The 17,137-nt window shown below is 36.8% G+C and overlaps 1 protein-coding gene across 2 annotated transcripts in view; it reads left to right on the top strand.

Moving 5' to 3' along the window:
- The window catches only part of IFT80 (intraflagellar transport 80), a 30,388-nt gene that overhangs the window by 658 nt on the left and 12,593 nt on the right, over window positions 1–17,137 (top strand). For both annotated transcript variants that reach the window (XR_010722607.1, XM_066193676.1), the window contains exons 2-8: window positions 641–1,505; window positions 4,023–4,133; window positions 5,950–6,018; window positions 9,524–9,633; window positions 9,931–10,020; window positions 11,450–11,587; window positions 16,069–16,248. Coding sequence is in view for 1 of the 2 variants with exons in the window: in XM_066193676.1 (XP_066049773.1) it covers window positions 1,277–1,505; window positions 4,023–4,133; window positions 5,950–6,018; window positions 9,524–9,633; window positions 9,931–10,020; window positions 11,450–11,587; window positions 16,069–16,248 (927 nt within the window). In the remaining variant the exon portion in view is untranslated. The remainder of the gene's footprint in view (window positions 1–640; window positions 1,506–4,022; window positions 4,134–5,949; window positions 6,019–9,523; window positions 9,634–9,930; window positions 10,021–11,449; window positions 11,588–16,068; window positions 16,249–17,137) is intronic.

Here is a 17,137-nt window from a genome sequence, read left to right as displayed (position 1 = left end):
CTCCTCATCTCCTGGCCAGCAGCTCCGGATGGGAAAAGGAGGAGGCGTGAAGCGCTTTTGGCTTCTCCGAGTCGGGATAATTCCTGGTTTTAATTCCTGGTTTTTTTCATTCCTGGTTATTGCCACATCTCTCCTAAAACTCCAGCGGAGCCGCTGCTGCGTTCCTTGGGATGTAGGGAATACGTGGGCTGGGGGTGATGGATGTACCTGTGGCTGGCCCAGGGTGGGCGTTCAGAGCGATTAAAATGAATTTAAAATGATAATAAAGTTCTGGGCTTTGCAAGGAAAACACCAGGTTTTCCCTTCCTGGCTGTGTGTCAGCACAAGGGATCTCCAGCGCTCCAACCTCTGATGTTTCAGGCTGGATCTTAAAGGTCTTTTCCAACTTTAGTTATTCAAGGATTCAACTCTTCAAAGCATCAGTTTTTTCTTCAAGTTGTCCATATTCAGTTGGATAATGTGAAAACAGAATTCTCTTTAAACTCAGGTATTTCTTGGTGCTTATTTTTCCCCAGTAGTGATGCAGTATCATTTCAGAACTCTTAATTTTAGTGTTTTCCTTTTTAGTTTTGGCTGCTTGTCTATGCATACGTATTATGTTAATTATACATATTTATGTATTTGTTTTCTTTTATTACAGTTATAACACGTGGTTTTAATGGTTTTAATGCTCTGGCTGACCAACTGAGATGAGACTGAAGACTTCCCTTTTGAAGGAGCCAAAACATATCCTTTGTCACAGAAAAAAAGAAAACAGAAAACCCATGGAACATCGTGTTCATTCTGAACAGACTCTTCCAGAAAATATTTTTTTTATTGTTGAAGTTACAGTAAAATATTAGTAAATTGCAGATGGCCTTTTTTTTTTTTTTCCCTTGTTTTTCCTTTGTTCCCCTTGCCATTGAGTGCAGCCTTTCAGGACAATGTTTTAAGAGATACTGAACACTTAAATATGATGTGGTGTTAATAACCCAACGCCTTGGAATGATGGTTGGATGTTTTGCACTTGTATTTTGCATTAAGACCATTAACCCAACATTTTAAGCCACGTTTTGCTAACTTCGCATCACGATAAAAACTTTATTTTTCCCATGAAAATTTGCTTTATTTTTGGCTGAATTTTTTTTCCCCCCAGCTCTTCTTGGCACGTAAGAGCAAAAAAAAAAAAATATATATAAAACATTCCACTCAATCTGACCAAAATAATCATCTGAAGAGCTGAGATGGGGTATTTGGTTGGTTGTAACAGTTTGAACTGTTCAGATTCCTTAATGGAATGAAACATAAGGACTTGGTGAGCTGTGTGGGATGGACAACAGCTGATGAGCTCTTCTCCTGCAGTGATGACCACCAGATCCTCAAGTGGAACCCTGTGACCAGCGAGGCCACCCGAGTGCTGAAGCTCCCAGATGATGTTTATCCCTTAGATCTGCACTGGTTTCCCAGAGGGATTGGTGCCAAGAGGCAATCCCAGGCTGAGAGCTTTGTTCTCACCAGCTCTGATGGTAATTCCAATGATTTGGGAAAATTTAAATTATTTCTTGTTTCATACCCAAGCAATCCCAGGCTGAGAGTTTTGTTCTCACCAGCACTGATGGTAATTTCAATGATTTGGGAAAATTTAAATTATTTCTTGTTTCATACTCATGAATATAAGGCATTCTTCGGGGAGCTAGAAGTTTTGAGGATTGCTTGAGATGTTTTTTTTCCCCTTCTCTCCAAAAAGATTTTGCACTCAGCCAGATTTTTCTTCCTGCATGAATTTTCCTGCACCAGCTTTTTCCTGCCCTCTGTGATAAGGATTCCTGGAAACTTGCTGGGTCCAATGGAAAAGGAGCAAAATGTCTTTGCAGGGTTGCATTAGTTCCTAGTTGAACTGCAGATGTTTGAAATCAGAGCAAATGTAAATTTAGCCCCCTTGGGTTTTCCTCTGAAATGCATCTCTTGGGGGATGTTGTCCTTTTATTTCCTCCTGACATTGGTCTTGTTGCTATTTTTTAACAAAAATGAGAGAATGTGTTTGGCTTTACCCTTCAAATTAAGCACAAATCATAACTGATTGGACTTTTTTTTTTTTCCATTTTTAATGATAATTTTATATTCGGGCAGCACTTAAGAGTCCAAAATATTTTATATTCTGTGTTTGGTTGGGCTAGGAATCTCTCACTGGAAATTCCTTCAGAACTGGGGAGTCATTTTCAGGTTGAGAACAGTTCTGGTTTCAGAAGTTAATAAAAATAACGCACCAGAGATTAAATTGAATCACTTCTACCTACTACAGGCATTTGACTAAAGTTTTCTCCTTTTTTTTTTTTGTCGTAAGTTGTAATTTGAAAGTCTCAGTTCCCTCAGCTGAAGGAGAGAAATCCATAGAAATGGAGAAACCTTCCCATGGAAAAAGGATTTGCCTGTCAGCAATGTAAATTCCCCTCCTGGAAAAGCAAAGAAATTGCAGGAGTAAAGCTGATAGCCATGAAAACTAGATCTCTCCTGTTCTGCAGTAGGATTGGGACACAGTTTGAAGTGAAGATCCCTTTTTTTTCCAGAGGAATTCTGGAAAGTTGATCCTGCTTTTTACGTGTAACCATGTTCTTCCCTGCTCAGCTACAATTTCCTCTGTTTCCCTCTTTGGAAGGGGCCTTGTGAGAGAAGTAGGAGCTTGTGGAGTGGGAGAGGATGCCAAAGATTGGGAAAATAGTCGAGTTTTCCCTGGATATCAGGATTTTATCTGATACTTTCCCCATTTTCCTGGTATTTTGACTTCCCCAAAGCCTTCAGTTCCTTCCCAGCTGCTTGTGCTTCCACTGGAATTTCATTTGTCTCTTATGAGTTGAGGAATTGCTTACAGGAATACAGAAATATTCAGGGATTCTGGATTAGATCAGTGGGAGCTGTTTCAATGTACAAAATCCCATGGAATTCTTTATATCCTGAAAAAAAAAAGTGATGCTGAGTCCTGCAGGTGATGGCATGGGAATATTCCTGGTCCTGGGAGATTTGGGCTTAAGGATTCTCCAATGAAAAAAGGTCCTGGCTACAGATGGAGCAAAGACAAAGCATGGAAAAAAGTGCAGAAAAGAAAAGATTTAGTTCTCAGAAAAATTAAAGTTGTTTTTAATGTTAAAGCAACTTGGAGAAAATAACATTGGATTCCTCTAACTGCAGTTATTGCTTACACATGAAACATGAAAACTCAGACCTGAGAGAAGTTCTGTGTAATGAGTGATCCATTAATGAGATAAATTCTATTTTGTAGTTATAAAATAATGGGATGCATTAATTAAGAACACCTTGGAGGTGTTGGTCTGTGAAAGATGTCCCTGCCCATTGGGATTTCCCTCACAATCCAGACCAGTCTGGGATTCCATGATATTTTAAATGATTTGTAAATCAGGTGACTGATTTATCCAAACCATAGATTTTTTTTTTTTTTTTAATCAATGTTAAAAAGTCTTTTTCCTTGGAAATCTTGCATTTGGCTGGATGATTGTGCCAAAAGTTGTGGTCACTCAACTTGCAGTGCTTCAGTCTGGCAGCTTAGATCGAATAATGCTGAAAATAATTGGATTTTAAAGCAGCTCATTTCAGTTACTGGACTGCTCCCTTTTCCAAGCTCTCCATTGCCTGCTCTTTGCTCCACTTTAAATCTGATCTTCCTGGATTTCAGCAGCATCCCTTATTTGGGAAGAAAAGAAAAAGAAAAACTTCCCGATGCTTCTGTTGAAATCATGACAAGCTTTGGGGCTTGGCTGCTGTGGAATTCCATCCCAGCTCCAGCATGGAGGCAGGAATAATCCTGATCTGAGCTGGGAAAAACAACTGGATGTTTTCTTTGCCTTGTTGCTTTCTTGGTTTGTGTGTTTGTGTTTGTGTTTTCCACAGAAGGTACCAGCACTGCTGTAATAATGCACAAAGTAATAATTAATGTGATATAATTAATAATTTACTATAGAATTAATTCTTTGTAATTATGTAAATTATATACACTGTGTGTTTTGGGTTTTGTTTTGGTTTTTTTTAAGGGAAATTCCACTTGATTTCCAAGCTAGGAAGAGTGGAGAAAAGTGTAGAAGCACATTGTGGAGCTGTCCTTGCAGGAAGGTGGAATTATGAGGGAACAGCCCTGGTTACAGGTGAGCATCTCTTGATTAATAAAGTGCTTTGAAAACTAAAATAATAATCTACTCTTCTTTTTATCTTAATTATCACAGAGGTTGTTATCACCTTGTTTATTAGCAGTGCATTTTGCACTATTCAATTAATGCTATTTTAGCTTTGTGTTGTCCATTTTGAATTACTAGATCTAGTAAAGATATTTCTCTTTTTTCATTTAAGTCCTCCAACCTACTAGAAAGTGAAGGTTTTAATATCAGAGTGCTGAGGTGGTTTTGTGGCTCTTCTGAACTTCAGAAAGGAGAATATTTGATTTCTTTTTTTTTTCCCTATATGTTACAAGAAAACGTTGTTGAGTTGGTACATTTATATCCCTGCACATTTTTGGGGTTATTTTTAGCCAAAAAGACTCATTGATCTTGAATATTTCTGTGCTTTATTCCTCAATTGTCAGTAATAATTAATTCATTTATATTAATGCTAGGGGAGTGAGCCCACAATTTCATTTCTACACCATTTTTTTTGTCTTAAATTTTTTGTTAACCAGTTGCTTTTGGCCTTTTTTGTCCCAAATTCCCTCTTGGTGTTGAGGGGAACTGCTGGAATTGCCTGTGCTGGGCTCCTTGCTGGGGTTCCTGGTGGTGTCAGCCTCCTGCTGATGGAGCACAGCTGATTCCTCTGGACAAACTCCAGCTCAGGCCACAAGAACCGAAGATAATTTTGGATCTGCTCCTTTCCAGACTCTGAAATGCTGCTTCAAGGAACTCTGTCTGGCCTGTTCCTCTGAAATCCCAGAGGGATGGAAAGATTGTTCCTTTTAAAGACAGCTTTGCCTCAGGAACTTCTCCGAAGACAAAGTCAAACTAGTCTTTTGAATCCCTTTTTTTTTGTTGTTTTTTTTTATGAGACTGCATGACACTGACACTTTTTTTGGGAGTGTGGGAATTCATCACCACTTCCAGTTTATTCTGAGGAGATCAACTCCTCTCCTACCACAGCTGTACTTGGGGGAAGAGGAAATAAATCATTGCTACTGCACCACTTGAAATCTTTTTATGGTTATGTTTCAAATGTGCACACAAATAAGATTTTTAGTTTTGAGTTGGGGTTTTTTTTTTTTCATTTTTTTAAACATTTAAAACAACACTGGCCAGCTATAAAAACCTGAAATGTGGTAAATAAATTATATTTGAAAGGAAGAATCCAATTAATTTCACCTTTTTCCTCATTAATTGGATCTGGGAGGCCTAAATTGAAGGAGCAGAGCATTTTAAAGATGACACCACACCGGGAATTGTATGCTGTCAAAACAGCCCTAACTGTGCTGTTAATTAATTTAACAATTAATTCTTCAATAAATAAACTGAGTTATTTGGTGACACACAGTGTTGTGGTAGAAAATTGAAGCCATCCCAACAGAGTTATCTTCCACCATTTGTCAGCTGTGAAATCTCCAGTTTAATCCATCAAATCTGCCCTGGGCCTCCTCAGACTCCTTTAAGCAGCTTCTGGGCCACTGAAGGAATCAGAGCTACACTATTTGGGACACTTCAATAATGATGGATTGGATTTTCCCTTCCTAGGAGCAGCTTCAGAAAAGAATTCAGGGGTTTTCAGGGAAGGAAAACACCTTAATCGTAACAAAAAAAACCCAAAAACCATCTTAAGTATTTCTCCTTCATCTACTTCCTATTGCATGTTTGGAAGACGAAACAAGGAATTGACCTGCTAGAAAAGCTGGATTTATTTTAACTCAGGTGTTCCCTGAGTAAATACAAATCCATTTTTTAGTGTGATTAGTGCATGGCATTTGCTGATCTCTGTGCTCACTTGCAGTTGGGGAGGATGGCCAAGTGAAAATCTGGTCTAAGAGTGGGATGTTGAGATCCACTTTGGCTCAGCAAGGTGAGTTCATTTGCTCAAAGCTCCAGCAGAACTTCTTCCTTTGGGTTATCCTGAAACACATTGAAATAACAGACCCTAAATGTGGCACTGATGCTTTGTTCAAGGGTGTTAATTAAAATTAAATGTAAGTCAGAGCTGCGTTTCAATAAAATTTCTCAAAAAACCATTTTGTTTTTCAAATTAAAAGTAATGCAATATTTTTGGGCCGTAGTCTCAGTCCCACCCCGAGGATTTGGTGCCATTTCAGTGAAGATCCTCAGCTAAATTTTGTTTTTCAGACTTTTCATAGATGGAGCCCATGTGACCCTGTGACATTTTTTGAAGAAACCACACACACACACCTGGGCTCGGGGTAAATGTCAGGCCCTTATCTCTGCCTGAAACAAATGATCTGAATTCTTTCAACCTGGGGGGGGGGGAGGCATTTTAACCACAGCACTGAGTGTAAAATGCATTGCTGTGCTTTTAAGGAAGTTCACATGCCCCTGCAATGTTTGTCAGGTGGGAGGATAAACCAACTGAACTAGAATTTTAAAAAAAAATTCAAATTGAAGCTCATATTCTTGAGTATATCTCAGTTGATGCTGTCATTTTTTTTTGTGCGTTATTTTGCTTATTTGAGGTTTGAGAAAGCATATCCATTAAATTCTATGCTGTAAAATTTTCATCTTTTCATGGTTTTTCTGCAAGTTTCTGGCGCAGTACAAAAGCACAGTTGAGTCCCCCACGGAACAAGTGTCACCTCCTATTTGTGTATTCAATTTAAAATCTTCTGAGGCCCTGAAATCCTTGAAATTGAGAGTCAGAATCCCACAGTCCCTGTTTTAAGTGTGGCCATACCTGGGATCAGCACAGGACTCTGCAGGAATGCTGAATTTCAGGGAGGTGCATCGTGTTCAACTGATTTTTCCTTTCCTTTATTATAATAAGAACTGGAAAAAAAAGAAAAAAAGATCCCATTGCCACCATTCCTTTGCCTCATTCCCCTCTTTGTGGTAGAAATAACTTCTCAGGCTCATATTCTGGGGCGATGATCCACGTGCCTGTTCTGTCTTTGGCCTTTATTCCTGCTTCAAATTCTTCTTTTTGTTCATTCTCCTTACACTTCAATGTTGTATTTGGGATCCATTTTGATGAGGAAACTTTTCTCCATGGATTTGCCTCAAGATTATCATGGAATCCTGGAATGATTTGGGGTTGGAAGGACCTTAAAGCTCATCCCCTGTCACCTCCCACTATCCCAAACCTGATCTTGGACATTTCCAGGGATCCAGGGGCAGCCACATCTTTTCTGGGAATTCCATCCCAGCTCTCCCAGGGAGGAATTTATCCCTGATATCTATATTCTTCAAGATCTAAAATCATTTCAGTTATTTTTTCTCTTCCTATGACAATCCAAAATCCCCCACAAACTCTTGGAATTACCAAGTGGGATAAGCTGGATCTTTCTTCCTCAAATGCCAATTTTCTGCCTTTTTTCCACTCCTTTTCTCCCAGAACATTCCTGTTTATCCCTGCAGGATTTTATCCCTCTGGGTTTTCCAGGGTGTTGGCAACGTTTTCCCAACCCAGCCCTTGTTAAGTGCAGAAGGAAATGAGTTAACTCAGCTCCTGCTGTTAAGCCCTGGAAATTGTGGTTTAAGTCCTCAGCCATCATAAAAAAAAAAAAAAAAAAAAAAGAAACATTTGGTTTAAATAGGGAAAAAAAAAAAGCCTCTTCTGATTGTCAGATCAGCATTAGGACAGGACAAAAAAAAAATTAAAAAGGAGTTTATTTAGAATTTCTGCTCCAGCTGGTGACAGAATTTATGGCGTTTTCACCAGGAATTGCCAGGAGGAAAACCAGCCAGAGGCACATTTATTTAATATACGTTGTGTTTCTGGGGCTTGTCTGCTCTCGTGGTTGACAAGTTCAAAAAAAAAAATCTGCCATAATTCTGGATTTTTTAAGGCATAAAACCCCCTAAAAGAAAATCTGTAAAATCCAGAAACCTTCAAGAGCAACGACACCAGGTCTCAGTTCAGAGGGTGAATATTTGGGAGCTGAAATCCAGTTTAACCAGAATAAAATCAGCTTTTTTGCACAGAGAGAAGTGGGGATAATACTGGATGCTTTTAGGGCAGTTGTGGCTCAGTTCTCTAAGTCTCATCAAAATATTCCCGTACAAAAATATTCCTGAGTCATTTTTGGAAATAGAATTGAATATGCCAAAATTTGTCACTGAGAATTTTTCCCCTGTGAGAGCATTTTTAAGCCTTTTGGGGTTTTTTTTTATTACCATAAAGTCACATTAAAAATTGTTTATTTGAACAATTTAAATTCAGTTGCTCAGTTTAATACTTAGAGATGCTTTTTACTTCACTTTCTTTGTTTTATTTCAAGGAATCAAGTTGCAAAATCCTTTGATTTTTACTTCAGAGGAGACAAATCCTGTCAAATAATATGGAAAATATTTGCATAGTTGGCAAGTCTGACTTTTTTAAATTCTTTTTTTTTTTTCCCCCTTGGATGTTTTTCCATCTAATTTTTGCTTTATTCTGTTTTCAAAAAAATAAAAAAATCTAATTTGAAAACTGGAACATGATTTTTTTAAATGGAGCAGTCAGCTTTTTTTTCCCAGATACAAAATTCTGGGGGGTTTCAGTCTAAGAAAATTTCAGTAAATTGGGAAAAATCTGTCAAGCCTGTGGGCCAGTTTTATTTATTGCCATTTCTTTTGGAAGTTCTTTGTGAATGGGATGTTTGTGCAGCAAAACAACACTCTGTGTTAATTATGGTGCCCCAAAATCTAAAAAAAGAATCATTTGGATGCAACACAAAACTTTTTCCTCCCACATTTGTGTTCAGCCTCATCATCTGGGGTGAAAAGATTTTTTTTTTCTGGTGTCTCTTGGTGAGTATTATTTTGATTTTGGAGTGGCAGACAATTGTATCAGTGGGTAAAATCTGAATATAAATACAAAATGCAGCTTATTTCCTGTTGCTTCTCTGAACTTTTCTGGATTTAAAACTGTTCGCTTGTAAGAGTTTTAGAAATTGGTAACGTGGTAAATTGCAATAGAGAAAGAGAGAGAAATGTTTAATGCATGTTTATATAATTCTATATAATTTATACTGTATTATCTGCATAGATATTTAGGTCATAGAAATCTAATACATTTTATTGCAGTAATTGGGTGTTCTATTTTATGTACTTAAATATCTATATTTCTATATATTATATATAATTATATATTTTATATGTAATTATATTTTTTATTTCTTTGTATACTATATATAATTATATCTTTTATTTCTTTATATATGATATATAATTATATCTTTTATTTCTTATGCACTGTTGTATCTTCTCATCAATATTATTTACTATTATTATTATTATTATATTAAAAATACAATATTAAAAGGAGTGTAGGAATTCCTGCAGGATTTGTTCAGCCAAAGCCCAGGAATGTTTTCCATGGTTTTTTCCGTGGTTTTTTCCCCTGTTTTCCATGCCCACAGGAACACCAGTGTACTCAGTGTCCTGGGCACCTGACTCTGACAAAGTTCTCTACACCTCAGGAAAGCAGCTGATCATTAAACCCCTCCAGCCAAATGCTAAAGTTTTGCAGGTACCATCAATAATCTGATTAATTAATAAGATTTCTTTGCATAAATAAAGATACAGAAGCCTTTCCCTTTGCTCTTGTTAAGAGGCAGTTGTTGAAAACAGGATTTTCAAGCAGACTTTGGTGCTTTGATTCTGCCTTTTTCAGGTTTATTTAATTCATTTTTCTGTTAAATCATAAAATCCTTAAGGTTGGTAAAAAAACCTTCGAGGTCATCAAGTCCAAGGAGTGATAAATATTAAAAATAGGAGTTGTCAGCATTGTTGCATCTGTGAAATTGATTTTTTTTTTCCATTTCAGTGGAAAGCCCACGATGGGCTGATTTTAAAAACTGACTGGAATTCCGTGAATGATCTGATTCTTTCTGCAGGGGAAGACTGTAGATATAAGGTGAGTTCTTCTTCAATTTTAAAACTACATGACAAAAAAATTCATTAGACATCCTGAAATTTTTGAATTTTACCCTGGAAGCCCAAAATGAAATGAGAAATCTTCCACTTCTCAAGAAAAAATTGTATTAATTACAAATACACCTCACTCTGTGTAGTAACATAAAATTACAGATATTTTTAAAATACAACAGGATAAAAATTGGTAAAATGGGAGTGAAACAAAAAGAAAAATATGTACAAATAAAAAAGTGGTTATTTGATATAAGCTGACATATCAAATTAGAGGAGGTAAAGCTGCTGATTTTCTACTACAGGAACATTAGTGAATCTCTCATTAAATTTTTACATATATGAATATATTTTATATATAATATAAGACAATATAATTCAATATTATATTATATTATATTATATTATATTATATTATATTATATTATATTATATTATATTATATTATATTATATTATATTATATTATATTATATTATATTATATTATATTATATTATATTATATTATATTATATTATATTATATATATCCATATAATCTGCATCCAAAATACAAAGCACGTTTTCTGTACCTTCCCTTAAATAAAAACTGATTTTTAAATGTATCATGTGTTGGTTCTGTCATTTAATTGTGTAATGGCTGCGATAGAAGATAGACAATCAAGAAATTTGAATTATTAAATTGTTTTGTGGACTGGCTTCCTGGTATTCTGTTGATTTCCATTTAAAAAATCTCTTTTTTTTTTTTTGGAAATTTGCAGAGGGGCCTCATGAGTGCAAACAGAAGAAACTTTGTGGTTCTTTTATAGACTTGGGGTCAATTTACAGGAAATAAAACTCAGGGGTGCAAAATATTTTCTGCAGAATATTTTATTCCAGAATTAGGTGACATTTGCCACGGCAAAAAGCAAAGTCTGTTGCATTAAATAAACCAATTCTAATTAAATAATAATAATATATGTGTGTGTGTATATATATATATATAGTTACACATAATTAATTAATTGGGCAATTATTTCTAGAATTTCTATAATGTCGTGAGGGAAAATTATACTTCTGACATAATAGAAGTATAACAAGTGTATATATGAAATAAATGTGAGGTATAATACAGATGGTTTTCCCAGTTACACTAAATCATGTGGGAAAATTACACTTCTGGAATAATAAAAAATGCAAAAAATAGAAAAAAGTGATCTATAGTACAGGGGATTTTTAAAGTTACAATGAAAACATGAGGGAAAATTACACTTCTGGAGGAACAAAAATACAAAAAAATATATCTATAAACCGAAATTGAACTGTAATACAGGTGATATTTCAAATGACGCTAAAACACGGGGGGAAATTTTATTTCTGGAATAATAAAACCACACCCAGGACGTGCTGCCACGGGTGGAAATTTGATTTTTGCTGCAGGTTTGGGACAGTTTTGGCCGTGCCCTGTACAGTTCCCAGCCCCACGAGTGTCCCATCACTTCCCTTGCCTGGGCTCTGGATGGGGAATTCTTTGCTGTGGGATCTTTCAACACTTTACGTCTCTGTGATAAAACTGGGGTGAGTAAAACTCCTCAGATTTCTTTTTTATGTATATAAAAAAAACATAAAGTATCATAAAAATATAAAATTCCAGAGTAAAACTCTAAATTTCCTGATAATACAGGAAATACTCCTCAGGGTATCAGTGTGCAAGTGGGTATTTTATTAGTAAAAACTACTTGGGATTGCCAGCACTTTTTTTTGCTGAGCAGAGTATTTTATTTTTATTTATATTTTGCCTTTGGGGACATGAAATTTTTTGCCTGGAGACCACACAGTTCACGAGCATCTCTTGTGATCATAACTTATCCTAAATTGCAATTTTTAACCATTAAATGGAGTGTATAACAGTAACCTGATAGAAAAGGAAGGGGGAGAACCATGTCCTGCACATTTATTATTAAATCTTTTTTTTTTCCCTTGGAGGTTTATTCCTGAATCATTATTTTTAGAGTTGTTTTTTTTTTTGCAACTCGGTCTCCAATTAAAATGAATTTAATGCAATTTCACCTCCCTTCCTTGGTTCTCTTGAGTTAGCACAGCTTGACCTCGTTGTCTCTGTGAGTTTCCTGTGGTTCTGCACATTTCTGCTCAGATTTTTTTTGCTGCAAACCTTGAAATTTTTGGGGGGGACTTTTATTGTCTTGTTTTCTTGTTGTGTTGATTGCTCTTTTTGGGAAAAAAAAAATTGCTGTGGTGTTTTGGGTGTGCTCAGTCAAATCCTGGTTCACCTCACCATGAATTTGGAGTGTGTGTTTCAAATATTTTCAGTTCATGAAGAGGAACCTTTAAAGATTCAGGATAAAATCTGAGGTTTCCTATAGTGATTCTGATCCCACTGGTTTTCACTGCCAGTGTAGAAACAGAATTTAATTACAAGTTTGTAAGTAAAATTTAATGACAATTATCTTGAGGGAAAGGTACTCAAATGTTTTCTTCTGTCAAGTGTCAATTTGCTGATTTTAAAATGTTTTATTTTGATATCCAGAGAGCTGTAATTTCATTTCCTGTAAAAACATGCAGGCTAAAAAGGAATGTTTTAATGAGCATTTCATACTGGACAGGTTATTGGGAATTTTAATGGAGACAGGCTTATTTCTGGTATAAAATCAAGATTATTTTACCTGGTTTATCACTCAGCTCTTAAGCAAAAATGAACAGTAGCTGCTGTCAGATGCTCTGTGTGTTTAGCAGGTTTTATTCTCTCCAAATTCAGGATTTTGAAGGGAAATCATGAGATTGAATGTAAATATTGCTGGAATTGAGGGAGAAGAGGGAATGATTCCCATCCCAGCCAAGGGCTGGAATTTGAAGAGAACCAGAGCTGCCTTTTCCTGCTCAGCACAGACACTTCTCTTGTGTCTGATGGAATGGAAGATCGCTCCCCAGGGAGCCCTCAGGACAATAAATATTTATCATTAACTCTTCCCCAGCATGTGTGTTCACTTTGGGGCAGAATTGAATTCAATTCTTGCACTCAATGCTCTTTTTTTCTCTTTTTTTTTCCCCCCCCCCCCTACCTCCCTGTCACGTTCAGGCAGCTTCGTGGTAAAGAACAAACTTACAAATTGAACAGTAACATTTTAAATTAAAAAGACAAGAAATGATGTATTGATGTGTGAAATAAATTAATATAGCTACAGGCAAGTTGTGTTCTTGGAAGTGTGGAGGGATCAGTGATAAAAAACCATTAAAAGTGAAACACTGGTCAAATAAATCATTTTAAGTAGCAAATAGGGGCATCCAATTTATATTTAAAGAATGCTGAATGTATTTATACATCTTCTCTTAAATATATTTATACATCTCCTCTTAAATATATTTATACGTCCTCTCTTAGTGACTGACTCACCCTGAATGGGACTGACCAGTTTGATTTAATGCTTTTGTTTATTTTCCAAACTGCTTGTGCTCCTCTTGTTTAACATTTGTTTTCTGCTGATGTTTGTCTGTATATTGATGTTTATTTGGCTGTTAAATCCTGCCCTCTGCTTCACTCCTGTCTTCAACACTGGGCTGAGAAAATCCTATGTAATAAAAGCAATTATTTCCATGAACCCGTAAATTTTTTAATTCTTTTGAACATTCTTCAGACTTTTCCTTGTGTTTACAGAGTGAATTTTGACCATTTTACGGCACTGGCAGTTTGCATATTTGACCGATCCTCTTATATTTTTATATTCTCTCAAATTTTACTAGAAATTCTATTTGAAGGATGGAATATTGCCTGATGCCTTTGGAAAATAGAGGGGAACATTCTGCAGGCTTTTGCTCTATTGTGCAATCAGAAAAGGGAAGCTCAAGCTGCTGCTTTTTCTGGATTTATTTGATAAAATGAAACTTTGAGAACTCCTGGGCTTGTTCTTGAGAGAATTCAGTGGAGAAATGAATGATGGCACAGGAAAAGGAGAACCCCAAATATTGCAATAATGTCAGACCAACATTCATTCCTGGAGTCACTGTCAGACTTTTCCTAAAAATATTTGAAAAAATCCATGTATTTAGGAATTTCACAGCAGTTTTAAAAGTTGTTTCAATTTCCTAATGAAGAGCTCAAATGATTTTCTTTCTGATAACACTTTATGGCCACGATAAACGCCCCAGACATCTGCAGGGAGCATGAATCACTGGAGTGCTCTGCCTTACACAGAGCCTTCGAAACAGCTGGAAAAGAAAGCTTGGAAATGGCTTTTTCTGTTGTTTTTTGGTTGTTTTTTTTTTTTTTTTAATGTAGGTTATGATCTGGAAATATTTGAATGATTTTCAATGGCCTGAAGGAAAAAAAAAAAAAGTTTATTAAAAGAAGGAATTTTGGGAACGGACGCCGTCAGAGCTGCAGTGGCTCTCTGCTTTCCATGGAAAAGCAGCTCCAAAAAAACATTCCTGGAGCTCCTTAAAGTGGTTTTTAATTCTGGCTTGATGTGCTTTGATTCCTTCTGGGTGGATCCTGGATCCAAGGGAAATGACCTCGGAAACAGGCGGGTCTGCCTGGGAGGATCCCAGGGCTCGGCTTGAAACGGCTCCTTCAAAGTGTTCCCAGACAGATTCCAGCTGGGAAAAACATCTGGAATGGAGCTGCCAGGGCTGGAGGCAGCCTTTAATTATTTGGGTTAATTATTGGGGAGGGTTTGGGGCTGAGTTCAGCCTGGCCAGGCAGAGGAGCACTCGTGGGCTGGTCAAAAATCGGAATTTCGGAATTCGGAATTTGAAATTTCCCAATTCAAAAATGGGGATTTCCTTCCTTGGAATTCAAAACTGGAAATTTTCCTTCCCTTGCACAGCCAGAGGATGATGGGGAAGGTGAAGCCTTAAAATCAGGGCTTGAAAATGGAAATTCAGGCAGTGGCAGCATCACCTTTTACTCACCCTGGGGTGTAAAAAAAAAAAGAGCTTGAATTCCTCTCACAGTTCCCAAAGCAGGAGCACCACTGGGCTTGGATTCCATTCACCCCATGGGATTTCCTTCCCACTGAACCTTTTAGGGTTTATTTTACTGGAATTTTTGTGATTTCCTTCCACCCAAATCACACAAAGACACTGATTTCTGATTTGGGGGATTTCCTTCCACCTAAATCATAGGAAGACTGTGTGTGAAGGACTAATTTGTAGAGATTTATGCTCTGCAAAAGAAATCAGAACATGAGATGTGTTAGAAGCATCAGGGGAGGATTTTCTTCCAGCTGTGCCCCTTTTGGGATAATTTCATGTGTCCAAAAGTCAATGCAATATTTACATGAATCTTCAATCACATGATTTTTGTTATTGATTTGCTCTGTGAGATTTCAAATATATTTGAATATTCAGGTAGCTCTTCAATTGCTACCTTAAAAAAAGAAATTCTATTCCATAAAGAGGAAATAATTGAGATTTGCTGCTTGTTTTAAGATCTGCTTTAATATCTTCCTCAAATTCCCTGAAAAGGTTATTTGATTTTTAAATTTGTCATCCATTTTCAGGGAAACATCTGTTTGGAGATTCAGGATGATTTGTGTTTCTGATATGCCGGAAATTGAAAAAAAAAAAAAAGCGTCTTGGTCTGAAAATTCTAATTTTTGACAAGAATTTATTAATAAGGATCTAAACTCCAGAGGAGTCTCGTGGATAAGGCTGAGGCAATGAAGAATTAAGGTCTTTGCTGGAGGAAATCTTGAATTAATCCTTCACTTGGACAGTAACAGAGTGGAGGAAGTGTAATTATTTCTTAAGCACCTTAATTTTATGTAGTGATTGCCTGGATTTATGAATGAGAATAAATTATGAGTAGGAAACTGGTACCTGATATACTTGAAGCATTATGACTTTATTAATTTCTGCTTTACCTGATCCTTTTCCTTCTTTTTTATTTTCCCAAAGTCTGACTTCAACATCCAATCCCAATGCAGCAACAAAATCATTTATTGAAAAATCCCAACCCTGCAAACCTGTTCATGATGATAAATAACTCCTAAAAAGCACAGAATAACTTAAATTATTATTGTTCTTTTCTCTTTTTGTTCCAGTGGTCTTATGCCCTGGAGAAGCCCAACACTGGCAGCATTTTTGCCATGTCCTGGTCCATGGATGGCACCCAGCTGGCCGGAGCCTGTGGGAATGGCCAGGTCATCTTTGCCCACGTGCTGGAACAGCACTGGGAGTGGAAAAACTTGGAAATCACCTTAATTAAGAGAAGAACCATGAAGGTAAAATCACCTCAGAGCCTCGGGCTGATCACAGAGCTGGTTTTCATGCAAAATGGGAATCTTGAATTGGATATTTGTGTTTCCAGACGTTGACTCACAGCGTTCGTTCTCTGGGATTTAGAATAAAGATTTCCATCCTTCCACGTTTCCCAAATTACACATTTGGGCTTTTCAGCAGCAAATTCCTAAACAGACCCTTAAATGCTTTGGGTTTTGTTTTTTTTTTCTTTTTCTTTTCGTGTTGGGTTTGGAATTGGGAAGAGCTGGAGCAGCAGCAGGGCTGGATTTGGGGTTGGGGCCGTGGGTGGGATGTTGTGAGTCAGTGTCTGAGAACACACCAATCGACTCAAAATTCCCAAGTTTTTTCCCCTCATTCCCAGACATCGACTCGTACCAGCTGGACTTGGGAACAAACTCCATGGGATTTGAATTCTCTTTTTCAAGATGCGAAGAGTCAGGAAGTGTAGCTGACCCTGACTCGTCTTTCATTTTCGTTGTTTTACAGTGATTTTATTCCTATATATTATGTAGGAAAATCCTACAGAAAACCTTGGAGATGGAATTTTTTCCTGAGTGTTACAATGGGAAAGTCAATCAGTGATGCTGTGGTGGGCACAGCAATTAACATATCCTTGGGAATGGTTTCTAGACTCTTGGAATAATTGAGGTCAGACCTTGTTTTGCAGTTGGTGGATAATGGAGAACATCAGAAGGAAGTTACCACCCTCAGAACGGTGACATCTTCTAAAAAAAAACCCCAAAACACCCCCAAAAATAGGATACTTTGTTGTTTAAGGTTCCCCCCTTGGATTTTTAGCTCCCTAAAATCTCTGAGCTGAAAAATCTGTGTTGATTTGAGGCAAATTCTGATTTTCTTGAGCAAATTTTA

Source organism: Chamaea fasciata, unplaced genomic scaffold (genome assembly GCF_029207755.1).
Source record: "Chamaea fasciata isolate MVZ Bird 193981 ecotype frontalis unplaced genomic scaffold, bChaFas1.0.hap1 SCAF_11, whole genome shotgun sequence".
Classification (NCBI taxonomy): Eukaryota; Metazoa; Chordata; class Aves; order Passeriformes; family Sylviidae; genus Chamaea; species Chamaea fasciata.
This window is presented reverse-complemented; position numbering and strand designations above follow the sequence as displayed.